Genomic DNA, 20,000 nt, shown 5'->3' with positions numbered 1-20,000 from the left:
ACATTCTACCTCAAACTCACCCAAACCGTCAAGGCTTTCTTGGTCCTACTTAATATGCATAACCTCTCGTACCAAGTCATGTCCCACGTAAAGCATATTACATCTATGAGAGTCATTTATGGACATTCACCTTTAAAAAAATCCCTTTTTATTAAAATTTTCCAACGTATGTTCGGTAATTTCAACATACAATGAAATGACTTTAAAAGGCCTATAACTTTTTTAAAAGCCTTTTGTTGAATAGCTTTCATCTTGGTCGTGAAAGAATTTAGGTTATGACTTGTATTGAAATTTTGAAGAAAGAGATTGATAAATCGCTTTCGAATTTAAGAATTGAAATGGACTCAAATCATTTGAGGGGTATGAGAAAATCTATACATATTCATTATTGTTATACAGACACGTGTATACAATGTGTCACACAGACGAATGTAATCACATACACACATAGTGTATATATATATATATATATGTATATATATATATATATATAAATATATATATATATACATATATATATATATACATACTATATATATATATATATATATATATATATATATATATATATATATATATATATATATATTTATATACATACATATATATATATATATATATATATATATATATATATATATATATATATATATATATATGCTGACATGAGTCTTTTTATTGTTCATATATGACATATCTGTTTTTGACGTTGTTAATAGTTTATATAGGACATATCTGTTTTGACGCTGTTACTGTTTTTAGAATGATATATTGTTAATCTATTCTCATCATTTATTTATTTCCATATTTCCTTTCCTCACTGGGCTATTTTTCCCTGTTGGAACCCTTGGGCTTATAGCATCTTGCTGTTCCAACTAGGGTTGTAGCTTGGCTAATAATAGTAATAATAATGATAATATATATATAAATATATATATATATATATATATATATATATATATATATATATGTATATATATATATATGTGTGTGTGTCTGTATGTGTATGTGTGCGTCACGAAATTTACATTCAAAAGGTTGAGCAATGGAAAGAATCATGAACCAGACGGAAAATTAAAACCCAAATGTTGTGGTATGTCGATAAAATTTACAAAATGTTAGGCATGAGTGGATAAAGTAAACTTTTTTCAAATTGCTATATGAGATGAACATTGAATAAGGACTAAGAATTTCAGTGCCATGATATTGCAAAGCTTATCGAAGAATGTGTAAGGAGTTGTTCTTATTAAGATAAAGAGATGACGGGAGAATTTTAAAGGAGAAATTATTCTTTAATTAGTTAAGTGTAATGGAATTTTTTTTTTTACCAGTTGTTAGAGGAGCTGCTCAGCAAAGGATGATATTGGATGAGTTTAAAATAGGTGTAATGGAAATGTCAGACTTTTTTTTTATTAACAGTTGTTGGAGGAGTTGGTCAGCAAAGGATGATATTGCATGAATTTAGGACAGAAATAACCGCATTGCAATATAGTATTATTATTATTATTATTATTATAATTATTGTTATCATTAATTGCTAAGCTACAACCCTAGTTGGAAAAGCAAGATGCTATAAGCCCAAGGGCCCTAACAGGGAAAACAGCCTAGTGAGGAAAGGAAACAAGGAGAAATAAAATATTTTAAGAACAGTAACATTAAAATGAATATTTCCTATATAAACTATAAATACTAAGGACAATATGAAAGAAGAGATGAATCACATATAATGTGAAGTAAAGAATATACCAAAAGTTTACAAAATTGAAAAAAAAAAAAAAAAGATACACGCTGATATGTAAGAAAGAATGGTTGAGCTAAAGCTCGTCTATTAAATGGACTAATTATCTATGTAATGTAATGTTTCATAACACATTTTTAAATACTAATTATCATCGGTCTACTCCTAACCATGCGATAAGATACAGTGCAAAATAAGCCCCAGTTATTCACTGACTATTATATAAAAATAAAAACATTCATTCAACTATTAATATTAAGAGCTTGTTTTTCTTGAAGACTTGTTCGATCACTCCATGTTAATGAAATAGTATTTGTGTATCAATCGCAAAAAAATAAAAATTATATATGATTTTCATAATGCATGATAAATGTCAGTGGAAGCAATAAGTTGACCTTTAGATAAGTTATTAACGACCTAGAGGCTTTTGTAAACTGATTGTTATCTTATAAAGAATATCACTTTGATTTTATTCTTCATATTTGTTCTATAATTCAATTATAAACCTAAAGGTACTATATTAAAGGCCATTACATTAATTAAACTAAGTTTAAAATGCCTACAATAATCTTTATTCACAGAATAATCATCAACAATTTCATTAAGTTCACTATATTAGAGTCATTATCAAATAACCAATAAATAAAAAACTGAAAAATACTAAGCAATTTCTTTCATAATTTTAAGCAGATAGAAAAAAATAAAGTTTATCTTAGTTTATATTTGATCTTGGGTGGTTAATTTTAAATGATAAAATCATGAGATGAAAAGTTGGACACTTCATAACCTTGGACATTGAATGCAATGGTGCATAACTTGTTATTCACTTCTTGCTTACCCTTGTACCACAGATTCAGGAAGGATTATAAATAATGCCATAATCAGGAAAATATATTTATTATACAAAAGCTGTAAAAACGTTTCGAAGTATAATGCTTATTGATTATATCTGTGACAGAATTGATTCTGTATGACAGAGAAAGTTTATTTCGCATTAGGAGGTAAATAGCTTCTGCTGATGGAGCCTCCTGAAGACGTCCCTCCTGAGGATCCTCCTGGATATCCACCACTGGAGCCCGCAGATGTTCCAGACGAGCCACCGCCACTAGATATGAAGCCTCCTGAAGACCCAGAGGATCCTCCTGGATATCCACCACTGGAGCCCGCAGATGTTCCAGACGAACCACCACCACTAGATATGAAACCACCTGAAGACCCATCATTGAATCCAACATTCACTCCACTAGAGGAACCTCCTAAATGGACCCCACTAGCCCCACCTACAAATCCATTAGAATTTCCATCGGTGGGAACTTCGGAATAGCTAGAGCGATCAGAGACAAATCCGCCGTTAGAACCGCCATTTTGGAATATGTTTGATCCTCCAATTGAAGCTCCTCGCTCCGATTCGTATGACGAGTAACTGCTCGAACCACCACCAGAGGAACCTCCAACTGGTGAGAAACCTCCTGACACCCCTCCATTTTGATATCCTCCACCAGATCCCCCAATAATGGATCCTCCAGATAAAACACCCTGAGATCCACCATTGAAACCACCAGACGAGAAGCCGGGAGAATTGCTTCCAGAGGCAAGGCCTCCAGTAAAACCTCCTGAATACCTGCCATCTGATCCACTAGGAGAAATTCCTCCAAAAGAGCCACCTACAAACCCTCCCTCTGACCCAGCAGATGTAAAGCCTCCCGAAGAACCACTTGAATACCCACCACTAGGATTGACAGATGATATTCCCCCAGAAAAAGTTCCACCAGATGAACCATCTGAGTACCCTCCATTTGATCCCCCAGATGCAAACCCTCCTGATGACCCAGATATGAATGCTCCATTTGATCCAGCTGATGGAAAGCCACCAGGCACTAATCCTCCAGATGATGCATCAGAATATCCACCAACTGATCCAGTTGAAGAGAAACCTCCTGTATTTGATCCACCTACGCCTGAGTGTCCACCAAGTGATCCACCAGGTATGAAGTTACCTGTAGAGCCACTTGAATAATCATTAACAGAGCTCCCCGAGTTGAAGTTCCCAAAGGAATTGCCCGAGTGCCCAGATGTGGATATTCCAGGTCCAAAATTTCCAGTAGAGCCATCCGAGTATTCCCCACTGGAACCTCCAGAGAAGGTTATGGCTGGAGATCTACCACTGAAGCCCCCAGACACAAGGGTTCCAGACGATCCTTGATCATATCCACCACTTGAGCCTCCAGAACTAATGATTCCATTAGATCCACTAGAAAATCCTCCATTGTCACCCCCAGAAAAGGAATTTCCAGAAAATCCACTTGCATAACCCCCACTGGAACCTCCATTGTTTATAAATCCATCTGATCCGCTTGCAAATAGTCCACCCGAGACTCCAGAGCCCATGTCTACAGGAAAACCACTTGCATATCCACCAGTGGAACCTCCGGGGTTTATGAAACCACCTGATCCCATAGGAAACCCTCCACTGTACATTCCGGAACCACTTGCATAGCCCACATTAGAGTCTCCAGAGGAGCCAGTTGTGAATGAGCCTACAGATCCTCCACAGTTACCTCCACTGCAGCCTCCATTATTAGAAAATGAACCTACTGACACGCCACAATTACCACCCTGGCATTCTCCTCCTACAGTAGTGGGTCCTACGGCAAATCCTCCACAGTTTCCCCCTACACATCCACCTCCATTAACCTGCCCGACCTTTCTCCCATAAGTACCAGCTGATGCACAACCAGCAGATAATACCAGCAGAGTTATGCTGGACAGCCTCTGGAAGAGCAAAAAAGCAATGCATGTTAGTAAACCTAAAAGCCATTCAATAAAAAAAGTCTTTCTCTGCCCGAGTAAAAAGATCTAATCAAGCATATGTGTATATCATTATACATATTAACTACAGAAATATGTAACTTCTAAATTAAAGAAACCCATAGAAGGAATGGAACAACGAGTTTCGTCCTGGTCTGTTTCGCCTAAACTTCAGTTTCCCTGAGCTTTTCAAAACTATGTATATATATATATATATATATATATATATATATATATATATATATATATATATATATATATACTGTGTATTTATATAAGTATACATGCGTATACACTCTATATATCATGTGTGTATATACATACATATGTATATATATACACTATATATGCATATATATATAAATACACAGTATATATAAATAAAAATATATATACAGACATATATATATATATATATATATATATATATATATATATATATACATAAGTAAACATACACACATATATATACACCGTGTATATATATGTATATATATACATATATATTAGAATGTATGCATGTATGTATGTATATATGCATATGTATATATATATATAAATATATAATATATATATATATATATATATATATATATATATATATATATATATATATATTCATATGTTTGTGTTTATGCGGTGTGATTATATGTGTATACGTATACATATATATTTAATTATATATGTATATATATATATATATATATATATATATATATATATATATATATATATATACATAAATATATGTATTCCCATATATTTGCATATTTAGGCCTACACACACATATATATATATATATATATATATATATATATATATATACAGTATATATATATATATATATATATATATATATATATATATATATATATATATATATACTGTATATATATATATATATATATATATATATATATATACTGTATATATACATATATATACAGTATATATACATACATATATACAGCATATAGACACACACATATATATATATATATATATATATATATATATATATATATATATATATACATATACAGTATATAGATACACACACACACACACACATATATATATATATATATATATATATATATATATATATACATATACAGTATATAGACACACACACACACACATATATATATATATATATATATATATATATATATATACGTATATATAAATATATTCATATACTGTATACACATATATGTGTTTATATATATATATATATATATATATATATATATATATATATATATATATCATATATATGTATATATATGTATATGTATGCACATGTATAGTCATATATGAACATATATGTGTATGTAAGCATGACTATGTATACACGATCACAAATTCTAAATGCTTAGTGCACAACACCACGACATTTTGTTTACTCACAACTATATCAATTAAAAGAAATCCATAACTCCAATGTACACCTCTTGTCTATTAAAACCTAAGGTCACGTGACATATAACCCAAAATTTAAAAAAATATAAGAATCTAAGAAATAGTCGTCAAAAAAAAGTCGCAACGACTTACCATATCAAAAGGGACACCTGAACGACTGTTCTATGTACCAGTTCGCTACCTTCTTTATATGCACTACGGACGGATCTCCGTTGAAGGACTTCTTATTAATTAGCGTAGAATGGCAGGAAATTCTCAGGAATCACTGCCAGGGCCTTCAGGACCCCTAAATCCTTTCTCTGACACAGGAGTGTCAATCTAAAAGCAGAGAAGATTCGCTAGAAGCGACCCTGTCACTTGACAGCTAATCTGAACCTCAAGGTTTGGATCAAACCCAGATTTCAGGTGAAACGGATCTTCTATCAACAAAGATAATATCAATATTTGTGTTATTAACCTTATTCGTGTTATTGTTAGGTTATTTACGTTATTTGCGATGAGAACTTTCGAAATAATCCACCCTTGATCAACGAGTGATTGACTCTCGTACGTCATTCATTCTTTTGTTTTTGTGGGTGCGTTCTTTGTCGAGGAATTGGAATGAGCAGTGAAGTTCGGTTCGTAAGGCCAGAGGAAAAAATGCGACAGGGAAAAATAGAAATGATTCAGTCCGTGAAGGAACTCAAGGACGAATTCTAGATAGGAATATTTGCATCATAATAATCCGCTTTAAATCATGGATAATAAATGGACGTTGTGATATGGATATGATTCGTAAGGTTTGAAGGTCGAGGTTTCCTATGCTCTTGTAACAAAATTCTCTTGGATTCGAATCTAAACTGTAGCCCCTTCTTGCTTCTCTTTGTAATGATTACATCCTGCTGGCATTAACTTCTCTAGAAATATGAACAGGATAAGGAATAACAGAAAGATGACGATGAGATAAGGAATAACCGAAAGATGACAATGAAATAAGGAATAACCGAGAGATGGCGATGAAATAAGGAATAACAAAAAGATGAAGATGAAATATAACAGAGATGACGATGAAAAACTAAGTTGCGTATCATGCTGTCTGAGAGAATATTATTATTATTATTATTATTATTATTATTACTATCCAAGCCACAACCCTTGTTGGAAAAGCAAGATGCTACAAGCCCAGGGGCTCCAACAGGGAAAAATAGCCCAGTGAGGAAAGGAAATAAGGAAATAAATAAATGAAGAGAACAAATTAACAGTAAATCATTCTAAAATAAGTAACAACGTCAAAACAGACATGTCATATATAAACTATTAACAACATCAAGAACAAATATCTCATAAATAAACTATAAAAAGACTCATGTCCGCCTGGTCAACAAAAAAGCATTTGCTCCAACTTTGAAGTAGTCTAGCAATAGCTGGACTACTATATAGTTATTTGTGTATGTGAATACACCATGTATGTCTAGCCCATATTTGTGTATATGCATACATACTTTATATGTGATATATCTGGATATTCTCATGAATATATGATGGCGGCTCCTGTACTTTGCCACTTTATTTTTATTAGTCAACATCTTTACAATTCCTATTCAAAATATTTCGAAAGGAGAGTGACTATTCCTATACTCCGAAACACTGCAACAATGTACAATTAGTTCTTGAATGGGTCATCCCGTATAAAACATCATTGAAATTAAACATCATTTGGTCTTATTATTCCAAAGTTAGGTAAAGATTGGGTCAAATCACTATGGGACCTAACATACAGACGAGGCGTAATAGAGAGCTCACCCTAGCCTAAGGTCCCTAGCCAATGGACACGACTGCCGTAAGGATATTTTACATTTTCTTTTTACCTTTAATAGTTTATATACCTTTCTTCTGTTTCAATCCACCTACGCACTATTCCCTACGAAAGCGTGCTTGCCCATACGCATGCAAATTGACACCTTGCTCATCATCCAAGGTTGAGAAAGGACTCGCGCTCAGCAGCAAGTTCTAGAAATTTCTCCCACGGCCAAGAAAGGATACTTAAAACCCTGTCACAGCTGACTTAAAACAATGGGAAATATCATTAGCCATTAAAGGCGTCTTATGGGCGGAAGAGGAGGGTGGAGGTGGGAGGAATTAACACCTCCAGGGTGAGGAAGGGGAACGACAAGCGAGGAAAACCCTGTTATCAAGATATTCAAGAAGTGATTTTACCTTCAGGGACAAACTAGTCCCATTTGTAAGAAATTGTAATGAGTCTCGGAAGCGCTCGATTGAGGACCGCAGTAGTGTCTCTCATTTTTTTTTGAAAAGTCACCTTCGATGAGTAAGCTCAAATGCGGAGGGAATCTCCGTTGGAAATGACAGCTGAGAGTGGAAATGACATTGGTGGTGGTGGTGGAATTGACAGTGGGGGCAGAAATGACAGTGGGGGCAGAAATGACAGTGGGGGCAGAAATGATAGTGGTGAGTGGAAATGACAGTGGTGGGTGGAAATGACAGTGGTAGGTGGAAATGAAATTGGGGTAGAAATGACAGAGGTGGGTAGAAATGACAGAGGTGGGTTGAAAGGACGGTGTGGGTGAAAATAACCATGGCGAGGAAATGAGAGTGGGTGGTGGAAATGAGAGTTGGCTGGAAATGACAGTGTTGAGATGGAAATGACAAAGGGCGTAGTAATGACAGTGGGGGTGAAAATGACAGTGGGTGGTGGAAATCACAGTAGTGGTTAAGGGAATGACAGTGGGGTGGAAATGACAATGGCAGGTGGAAATGACAGTGGTAGTTAAGGAAATGACAGTGAGGTGGAAATGACAATGGCTGGTGGAAATGACAGTGGGGGTTAAGGAAATGACAGTGGGGTGGAAATGACAATGGCAGGTGGAAATGACAGCGGTGGTTAAGGAAATGACAGGGGGTGGTAGAAATGACAGTGGGTGGTAGAAATGACAGTGGGAGTGGAAATGACAGTTGGTGGTGGAAATGACAGAGGGAGTGGAAATGACAGTAGGATTGGAAATGGCAGTTGGTGGTGGAAATGACAGAAGGGGTGGAAATGGCAAGAGGTGGAAATGACAGTGGTGGTCTGGAAATTACCATGGGGTGGAAATGACAGTGGTGATGGAAATGTCAGTGGTGGTGGAAATTATAGTTGGGGGGCGGGTGGCAACTGACAGGGTGGTAAAAATAACAGTGAAGGTGGAAATGACTGTGTGGGTGGAAATGATAGAAGCGTTGTGGAAATAACAGATGGTGGAAATGACAGTGGATGGTGAAAAGGAAACCACAGTGTGGAAATGACTGTGGCGGTTGCAAATGACACTGCAGGGTGGAAATGACAGTGGGAGTGGAAATGACAGTGGGGTGGATATGACAGTGGTGGTGGAAATGACAGAGGCGTTGTGGAAATAACAGATGGTGGAAATGACAGTGGATGGTGAAAAGGAAACTACAGTGTGGAAATGACTGTGGCGGTTGTAAATGACACTGCAGGGTGGAAATGACAGTGGGGTGGTTGAAGTGGCAGTGGGTTGGAAATGACAGTGGGATGGAAATTATATTGGAGGTGGAAATGACAGTGGGATGGAAATGATATTGGAGGTGGAAATGACAGTGGGATGGAAATGACAGTGGGATGGAGATGATATTGGAGGTGGAAATGACAGTGGGATGGAAATGACAGTGGGATGGAGATGATATTGGAGGTGGAAATGACAGTGGGATGGAAATGATATTGGAGGTGGAAATGACAGTGGGATGGAAATGACAGTGGGATGGAGATGATATTGGAGGTGGAAATGACAGTGGGATGGAGATGATATTGGAGGTGGAAATGACAGTGGGATGGAAATGACAGTGGGATGGAGATGATATTGGAGGTGGAAATGACAGTGGGATGGAGATGATATTGGAGGTGGAAATGACAGTGGGATGGAAATTATATTGGAGATGGAAATGGCAGTGGGATGGAAATGACAGTGGGATGGAGATGATATTGGAGGTGGAAATGACAGTGGGATGGAGATGATATTGGAGGTGGAAATGACAGTGGGATGGAAATTATATTGGAGGTGGAAATGGCAGTGGGATGGAAATGACAGTGGGATGGAAATTATATTGGAGGTGGAAATGACAGTGGATAGTGGAAATGGGAGCGGGGTGGAAATGACAGTGGGATGGAAATTATATTGGAGGTGGAAATGATATTGGAGGTGGAAATGACAGTGGGATGGAAATGATATTGGAGGTGGAAATGACAGTGGGATGGAAATTACATTGGAGGTGGAAATGACAGTGGATGGAGGAAATGGCAGTGCGTGGAAATGACAGTGGATGGAGGAAATGGCAGTGCGTGGAAATGACAGTGGGATGGAAATGACAGTGGGGTGGAAATGACAGGGGTGGTTGAAATGACAGAGGCGTTGTGGAAATAACAGATGATGGAAATGAGTGGATGGTGAAAAGGAAACTACAGTCTGGAAATGACTGTGGCGGTTGTAAATGACACTGCAGGGTGGAAATGACAGTGGATAGTGGAAATGAGAGCGGGGTGGAAATGACAGTGGGATGGAAATTATATTGGAGGTGGAAATGACAGTGGGATGGAGATGATATTGGAGGTGGAAATGACAGTGGGATGGAAATGACAGTGGGATGGAGATGATATTGGAGGTGGAAATGACAGTGGGATGGAAATGACAGTGGGATGGAGATGATATTGGAGGTGGAAATGACAGTGGGATGGAGATGATATTGGAGGTGGAAATGACAGTGGGATGGAAATTACATTGGAGGTGGAAATGGCAGTGGGATGGAAATGACAAGTGGAAGATGGAAATGACAGTGGAGGTGGAAATGATATTGGAGGTGGAAATGACAGTGGGATGGAGATGATATTGGAGGTGGAAATGACAGTGGGATGGAAATTATATTGGAGGTGGAAATGGCAGTGGGATGGAGATGATATTGGAGGTGGAAATGACAGTGGGATGGAAATTATATTGGAGGTGGAAATGACAGTGGGATGGAGATGATATTGGAGGTGGAAATGACAGTGGGATGGAAATTATATTGGAGGTGGAAATGACAGTGGGATGGAAATTATATTGGAGGTGGAAATGACAGTGGGATGGAAATGACAGTGGGATGGAGATGATATTGGAGGTGGAAATGGCAGTGGGATGGAAATGACAGTGGGATGGAAATGACAGTGGGATGGAAATTATATTGGAGGTGGAAATGACAAGTGGGGCATGGAAATGACATGAGGGGGGTGGGGGCTGAATGATGGTCTGAATTCGCTCAACCTCTTACCAAAAAACTCAAATCGCTCATACCGGAAGTCACCTTCGCTTTGAATATGAAAAATGGTGTTATGTCTTATTTTTCTCTTTTACAGTGGACGTAAATATTTATTGGAATAATAAAGTATTTCACAGTTGTTATTTCGTCATTCATTCGTCTTTCTATTTCTTGAAATGAATCTGTCCTTGTGTGACTGTTTTCTCCAACTGGAAAATGATTGAAGAATATTAGCCATTGTTTGTAGAACACACACACACACACTCTCTCTCTCTCTCTCTCTCTCTCTCTCTCTCTCTCATATTTCCCCTTTAATTACACCTAATCTTTATGCATATAAATAAAGGTATATGTCAAATTATTACTATTATTATTATTATTATTATTATTATTATTATTACTTGCTAATCTACAACCCTAGTTGGAAAATCATTATTATTATTATTATTATTATTATCATTATTTTTATTATTATTATTACTTGCTAATCTACAACCCTAGCTGGAAAAGCCTTATTATTATTATTATTATTATTATTATTATTATTACTTGCTAATATACAACCCTAATTGGAAAAGCAAGATGCTATAAGCCCAGGTTCTCCCAATTACCCATGACCCGCAGGTAATTTTCTAACCAATTTCAAACGAATTTTCTTCCTCCGTAATTTGCTTTCCAATTTCATTGAACATTGAACCTTTAGTTTGACTTTTGCCTATTATACGTGATTTATCATCGTCTTCTTCTTCGGGAGAATTATCAAGTTTTATATGTTGTTTGCGTCACGGTTTTGATTATGGGACGTTCGTGAGAATGAGTATTACCCTTGATGGCAAATTGTATGCTTATGTTGTATGTTTTCTTTTTTCGTACGTGCAAACGCATCGTTATGAGTACGGTTGTATGTATATGGATGTGTGTGAATTATATGTATATATATTTATATATATGTATATATATATATATATATATATATATATACATGTATATATATACATGTATATTTATAAATATATATATACACATGTATGTATATTTATAAATATATATATACACATGATAATATACATGTATATATATAGATATATATATATATACACATGTATATATATATACATGTATGTATATTATATATATACATATATATATATATACATATATATATATATATATATATATAAATATATGTATATATATATATATATATATATATAGAGAGAGAGAGAGAGAGAGAGAGAGAGAGAGAGAGAGAGAGAGAGAGAGAGAGAGAATTAGTTCACCAAACGTTTAGCTGGGCTCCACAAGGCATTAGAAGAGTTGGAAGACCCAGGCCTACATAGCTGAGGACTATGAAGCGCGAAGTAGGAGATAATGAATGGAGAAATAGTAAATTAAGACCTTAAAATACAGAAGACTGGTGAAATCTAACATGGGCCCTTTGCGTCAATAGGCGTAGAAGGAGATGATGATGATGATGATATATAATGTATATCATAACTTCAATGTATAGACTTGTATATAATTTGAACATATTATATACAGTATATTATCTACATACACGTGTATATAAAATCATACACAGTACACAAGCATATTCAAATGGAACGAAATGACCCAGCTTTCACGACACACCCTCCCACCTCACACCTTGCCTCTGCCATTTACCTACAGTGCAAGTCAGGAGGTGTACTGATTGCACTAATCTGCTAAGGAGGATGGATGTTACGGTTTGCTAGTTCAGATTCATACTCAAAATTTTCTATATATGGATTTAAATTAATGTTTTGGATTACAGCTATTATTATAAAAGATATTTCCTGTAAATTTTGAGGACAAAATATTGTCAAACATTGAAAAAAAAAAAAAAAAAAAAAAAAAAAAAAAAAAAAAAAAAAAAAAAAAAAAAAAAAAAGGTCGATCAGTGTAACACTGATCGACCAAAATCATATAGAATTATTATATTTTTTATTAATACATAAAATTGCGCCAACCATTTTGCGTCAGTCAAAATATATTAGATTATTAAGATTATCGAAGTATTTTGCAAAATTAGGTAACAATTGCTAGTTGTGTTAGGTCCTTTTGCTTGCTTATAAACGGAGTATGTTAAGACTTTCATTATACCTTGCGAGATTGATGCATTGGTGTATATGCAAAAGCACGAGGAAATATATACGATGCATTAGCATATGTAGTTTTTAACATTATGAAAATACTTTGCTTATTAATCATTTTCAATATGCAAGGTCGCCGTTTTCTCCGATGAAACTAAAAACTATAAAAAATTAGCACATTTTATTCAACAGTGCAATATCAATACTATTTTTTTTTTCCTTATTATTTTAGATACCGATTAGCTATCAAAATGGTTTGCAAATTACTTATAAAAGTACTTTGTTGTTCATTTATAACTTCATATTCTTAATCAAATTTTAGGGAGTTTCATTATACCTTAAGAGGGCGATAATTATCTAATTATATTTAAACGGATTAAAAAAAAAGTTACAAAAACTATCAAAGCGAACTTGCGGGACCCAAAGTGGCAGAAATGTACACGAACATTCCTATAGAGTTATAAAACTGCCAAGTTTATCTACGATATGTTAAGACCCACATTTGATCATATAAAGAATTGACGATATAACCCAAGGATAAGTTATCTGTATATCTTTACTTTTTATCCCACGAGAACCCTTCCCTCATAGCTTGCCTAGTCCAAACGAGATTGTTGGGTAGTTCTTAAGTCTTCAGTTACAGCACACTTGCCACTTACTAGCGGGGAGCAGCATTATTTGGGAGTAGATCGAAATTAGAGAGAGAGAGAGAGAGAGAGAGAGAGAGAGAGAGAGAATTAAGAAATTTAGTAGGCTACTGTTATTTCAGAATTCGAATGGATATGAATTCCCCGACATCAATAGTTTCACGAAAGTCTTTACACGTGTCCTAGAGTTTTACACAAAGTGCTTTGCCTATTATAGTCTGTTACTCCATAAAAAGTAAAAAAAATCTTTAATCTATAACCGGGCCTTTGGTACATATAAAAAAAAAAATAGCATTTTCAGGTCGATATATCCAATACGGTTTAATGATTAACTATCTAAACATCTAGACAAGATCTCAAAACTGCCCTGTTAAAATCTATAATCTAGACATTTACCTAGAAAAGAATTTATAAATTTACTCCAGTAAATTCACTCTCATTAGTATGGCTTCATTGAACGCTTCTCTGGGTAATTTATTAAACTATCAATCAACATTCTTAATATCAGTTTCGAGGAACCAACTACACAGCCAAGATTAGAGGATTAAAAACCATTTAGTCAAAGAATTGAGACTTAAAAAGATTGGCGAGACCATTCACGACTGATTATGTAAAATTATATTTCAGTCAGACCATTCAAGACTGACTGTGTAACCTTATATTTCAGTCAGACTATTCACGACTGATTAAGTAACCTTATATTTCAGGCAGCCCATTCAAGACAGATTATGTAAACTTATATTTCAGTCAGGCCATTCACAACTGATTAACCTTATATTTCAGTCAGACCATTCACGACTTTTGTAACCTTATATTTCAGTCAGACCATTCACAACTGACTAAGTAACCTTATATTTCAGTCAGACTATTCACAACTGATTGTGTAACCTTATATTTCAGTCAGACTTTCAACAACCCCAAAAAATACTCAGATTATCCCAAAAAACTCAAGTTAATATTGACCTTCATACAAAGTTTATTTCTTTGTAATATTAGTGGAATCTTTGATACATTAAAGTATGACCTCAGGAATAGGTTACAGTTATATCCAAATAAATCAAGTTTAAATAGTATACAAACTAAACAAGCTTACAAGAAAAGTCCGGGATGCTCATGATTAGTTCCCTGCCTTGAAATCCCTTAATCATATCTGAATTAAGTTAGAATCTTTAAAAAAAAAGTTCTTTAAAGCAAATTACAGATTCCTTTTCAAACCTTGTTATATCTGGTTTCAATATATCTGGTTTCAATAGTATTTAAAAATCTTCCCATACCTTTTTAAACTTTTACTTGTAATTATCATTAAACTCTTAAAACTTAAAAGAAAAAAAGTTACATAGAACGAACAAAATTAGTATTTATCAAGTAGATTTATTTCAATGGGCAAGAGTAGTCATGACAAATCATACAAAGACTGTTAGCTACCAGTAACGCAGCAGTTTGGTTATTAGCCGATCAATCAACAGAAGTCTTAATATGTAATAACATTCACAGCTCTAATCTATTAAAAATGGCGAATCTCTCAACATTCAAGAAGTAAGCAGTAACCTTTTCAGCTCCAAGCTCTTCAGATAGGTTCAGCCAAACAACGGGACAGACTCTTCGTCCCAGGCGGCCGATGGTTGCCAGTCTGATTCTGTCACACGGTTGACTTATTTTGTAATAAGCTCTTCAGCCTAATCTTTAGGACTCCAAACCCAAGGAAGATTGTCTGATCTTATAATAACGTAGATATTTTAAACCAGGTCTTGAACAGCCAGTAGTCACCAACCTGCGAAATAGTACAGCTGTAATTTTATCTTCAAAACAATATATATAAACCCTATGCTAAAGGAAACCGTGCTTTAAGAGCCAAATACATGAATCAACCAAGAATACTTTTAAGGAAACTGCTAAGATATAAACCCTAAGCTACAGGAAATCGCGCTTTAAGAGCCAAAAACATGAATTAACCAACAATATTTTAAGAAGACTGCTTTAAGAGCCAAATGCACGAATTAATTAAGAATATTTAAAGAAAACATTGCTTAATGAACAAGACATAAATTACCTTAAAGTCCAAGAACAGAGCTTTGAGAGTAAAAACCATTAACTTTATTTCTCAAGCAAACAGTTTTAAACAAGACTTATAAGAACCCTAATCTAACTTAAAACCAAAAAAATTCATACTTACCAAGGAAAAAATGCAAGCCCCCTCCCGGCACACGGTAAGCACTCTTTTGGCTTACCGTGTGCCGAGAGGGACACCCTCCCCCTCCAGGGGCCCCAGCCCCTGAAGGGGGAGGGTTAGCTTGCATAATGGTTTTTAAAAAGAAAAAGATAAATGTTGACACTCACCATTGATATAGTTATACGTTACCAAATCCTCCGGGAAATGAAAGTTTTCAGTGGTGGTAGAGTTGACCAGCAAGATGTTCCACTATGTACGAAGAGGTTTTCACGTAGCTTTCAAGATCTGAAAAAGAAAGATTACGTAAGTAAGTCAACAAATATACAATCCACAGTAATAATAATCAAAGCCTGAATCGAGGCCGTAAAAAGAAAAAAAAAAAAAAAAATAAAAAAAAAAAAAAAGTCGAATTTTAAGTATATAATAAAAGACAAACCAAACTACAGAAGAAAATATAAATACTACTACATCTTACCCTCGTGTAGATGGAATAAACCAGACGAATTTCCTTCAAAACGAAACGGCAAAAGCGAATCACCAATAACAACCGAACTAACGTTTAGTTATAAACCCGAACTTAACCGCGGGGCCGGGAACAGTAACCTCTATAGCTCAGCGTTCGCCAGAGGTTACCTAAATGCTACCAGCCAAGGATGATGGAAACAGTAACTATGTTAATACCGCTCTCCGAGTTCCTTGCGTTAAGCAGCTGAACGAGAAATTATTCTATTACGTTCGTTTTCTTTTTCCTTCGTAAGTACAAAGGATTTTCGTATTAATCTTTAGTTTAGGGTTCTTTTAAGTCTTGTTAAAATACCCATATTATGTTTGCTTTGGAAATATTGTTAATGTTTTTTCAAATATTTTATTTTAATTTTCATTACTTCTTTATATCGTTTATTTCCTTATTTCCTTTCCTCACTGGGCTAGTTTTCTATTACGTTCGTTTTCTTTTTCCTTCGTAAGTACAAAGGATTTTCGTATTAATCTTAAGTTTAGGGTTCTTTAAGGTTTTGCTAAAAACTCCATATTATATTTGCTTAAGAAATAGTGTTAATGTTTTTTAAAATATTTTATTTTAATTTGCATTACTTCTTATATCGTTTATTTATTTCCTTATTTCCTTTCCTCACTGGGCTATTTTTCCCTGTTGGAGTCCCTTGATATAGCATCTTGCTTTTCCAACTAGGGTTGTAGATTAGCTAGTAATAATAATAATAATAATAATAATAATAATAATGTTATACTAAAAATACTACTACTACTACTACTACTACTACTACTACTACTACTAATAATAATAATAATAATAATAATGAAAATAAAAATAAAAATATTAATAAGAATAATAATAATAATGATAATAATAATAATAATGAAAATGAAAATGAAAATAATAGTAATAATAACAATAAAATTAAAAATAATAATAATAATAATAATAATAATGATAATAATAATAATAATAACAATAATAATAATAATAGGATACTGCTAGAAAATAAAATACAGTATTATAAATTAGTAAGAAGAAAAGTTGCCTTTACATAAACTTATAGCAAAACATATATACTGTACAAATTCATAAGTTTCATCGATTACGTCATTCAGACACTTGTACCAACCGTGTGTCACACAATTGTACATAATTATTTTGTATATATTATGTTTGTATCTGCGCTCTTCCCTCGCACTAAAAAGAACCTGAATGATCATGTCTCCGGTTGTGCTCTGTAACATTGTCTGTCTCTCGAACTTGTTATGTCCTGTTGACTTGAGGTTTTGTATATAAAGGAGAGTGTTCCTTAATAGATAACTCAGTTGATTGCATCCTGCCTTTGAGTTCACAACCCTTCTCTCGGCTCGTCACACACTGATATGTATCACACACTGTATAAGAATTGACTGAATTTCTTACTTCGAAAACATTAAGTTTTAAAACTAACTTAGAGTTTTATTTATTACTTCAAATCAGAATCCTGTTAAGCACAAATTATTATCATTATTATTACTAGCTAAGCTACAACCCTAGTTGGAAATGCAAGATGCTATAAGCCCAAGGGCTCCAATAGGAAAAAAATAGCCCAGTGAGGAAATGAAATAAGGAAATAAATAAATGATGAGAATAAATTAACAATATATCATTCCAAAAACAGTAACAGCGTCAAAACAGATATATCCTATATAAACTATTAACAACGTCAAAAACAGATATATCATCTATAAACTATAAAAAGACTCATGTCAGCCTGGTCAACATAAAAACATTGATTTGAGAGTTTTGCTGATTATGTTAAGATTATATTCTAGTTTCAAATTCCAATTTCCATAATATTACGTAAGAAATTTCAGATTAAATATAAACCTATTTTACTGTGACTTTTTAATTATTATTGCCTTTCAATCTGGTTTCAGTGCCATGTTCTACCAACAGATATTCATATCTTTCGGTAATACATAAGAATACTTTAACCATTAAGCTAAAGACATGCATAATGTAATTTAACCTGATTTTTTTTTTTTCAAATTTGTTATAGAACATTTATTTATTTTTTTTTGTCTTGCAGACAAAATCATCAACATTTAAAGTAATATAAAATCAGATATCAATTTCCTCTGCATGTTAATTCAACTATCAGTTCGTCTTGTAAGCTTTTCAGGTCTGGGCTACTAACGGACATTAGGTGGCGAGTCCCAGTGGCTTCTGATATTAAAATGAGAACAAAGAAATAATGAAACATTAAAGAATGAGATGAAATGATTCATTGGTCATTTCTGTGAAGAATAGGAAAGAGAATGTTCCTACATATCTTAAAAAAACAACTCCCAAGTATGACTAAGTGGTTTGATTTTTTTTTTCCTCGAGTTTATTTTCCTACATTCACCCAGTTTTTTGCCTCGATATTATTTGCATATTTTCTTCCCTCTTACTCTCTGTGATCTTTAAAACGCCGTCAGTTCTATTCATGAGATTTGTACAGTTATGGATATTATCATTATTATTATTATTATTATTTGCTTAGCTACAGCTCTAATTGGAAAAGCACAATGCTATAAGCCCATGGCCCCAACAGGGAAAATAGCCCAGTGAGGAAAGGAAACAAGGGTAAATAAAATATTTTAAGAGCAGTAACAACATTGAAATAAATATTTCCTATATACACTATAAAAACTTTACCAAAACAAGAGGAAGAGAAATGTTATATAATTCGTGGAGTGGAAAGAGTGATCTTAGATATAGTAGAGATATGATTCAGGGAAATTCAGGGAAATATGATTCAGGGAAATATGATTCAGGGAAATATGATTCAGGGAAATTCAGGGAAATATGATTCAGGGAAATATGATTCAGGGAAATTCAGGGAAATATGATTCAGGGAAATATGATTCAGGGAAATTCAGGGAAATATGATTCAGGGAAATTCTTCATTCAATTTCTCATTATTTTAACACAATTTTACGGATATTTAGACTCGATTATCTCGACTGCCCATCCTTTGAGAATTTCTTAAGTGACCACGTAATATTTCAATTTTAATTCATAGACAATTCATTCCTTAACTGGTGAATGACTGGCATTTATAATGTAACAGTTTCCTTAGAGCTTATGCAATTATTTCCTTGACTGGCCAGTGACTGGCATATCCAGTTTAACAGTTTTCGTGGAACCAGTAAATTCTGCTTCTACGTTGCTCCAAAACGCTGTGGATTCTGTCGACATCAGTGACTCACTCTGGCGCCACTGTCATCCGGGAATCTGTCAAACTGCGCTGCTTACAAACGTTGAAATTAATCCCAAGACTTTTTTAGTGCT

General features: G+C 34.2%; 3 protein-coding genes and 1 long non-coding RNA gene across 4 annotated transcripts in view; 1 reads left to right on the top strand and 3 right to left on the bottom strand.

Moving 5' to 3' along the window:
• The window catches only part of LOC137628305 (uncharacterized), an 8,654-nt gene extending 8,538 nt beyond the window's left edge, over positions 1-116 (bottom strand). Inside the window, exon 1 of the mRNA XM_068359466.1 lies at positions 21-116. Within this exon, the coding sequence (XP_068215567.1) occupies positions 21-116 (96 nt within the window). The remainder of the gene's footprint in view (positions 1-20) is intronic.
• Positions 1-20,000, top strand: part of LOC137628357 (keratin, type I cytoskeletal 9-like) — a 246,617-nt gene that overhangs the window by 92,351 nt on the left and 134,266 nt on the right. The gene's annotated exons all lie outside the window — the stretch shown is intronic.
• On the bottom strand, positions 2,629-7,537 carry LOC137628247 (uncharacterized transmembrane protein DDB_G0289901-like). The gene is made up of 2 exons (XM_068359412.1): positions 7,454-7,537; positions 2,629-4,510 (listed from the first exon to the last, which is right to left on the bottom strand). The coding sequence occupies exons 1-2, from the start codon at positions 7,535-7,537 to the stop codon at positions 2,723-2,725; spliced, it is 1,872 nt and encodes a 623-aa protein (XP_068215513.1). The 3' UTR covers positions 2,629-2,722.
• LOC137628352 (uncharacterized) lies at positions 14,975-16,789 on the bottom strand. The gene is made up of 3 exons (XR_011041345.1): positions 16,662-16,789; positions 16,354-16,471; positions 14,975-15,787 (listed from the first exon to the last, which is right to left on the bottom strand). It is a non-coding gene; the product is annotated as an uncharacterized lncRNA (long non-coding RNA).

The sequence above is a fragment of the Palaemon carinicauda genome, chromosome 36 (genome assembly GCF_036898095.1).
Source record: "Palaemon carinicauda isolate YSFRI2023 chromosome 36, ASM3689809v2, whole genome shotgun sequence".
NCBI lineage: Eukaryota > Metazoa > Arthropoda > Malacostraca > Decapoda > Palaemonidae > Palaemon > Palaemon carinicauda.
The sequence above is the reverse complement of the archived record's forward strand: the minus strand, read 5'-3'. Positions and strand labels throughout refer to the sequence as shown.

Excerpts from the sequence above, each read along its gene's own strand:
- LOC137628247 (XM_068359412.1), bottom strand. The coding sequence starts at position 7,537 with ATGTTGACTAATAAAAATAAAGTGGCAAAGTACAGGAGCCGCCATCAT. Across the intron at positions 4,511-7,453 it reads CCAGATATATCACATATAAA|AGGCTGTCCAGCATAACTCT; the intron begins GTATGTATGCAT and ends TTGCTCTTCCAG.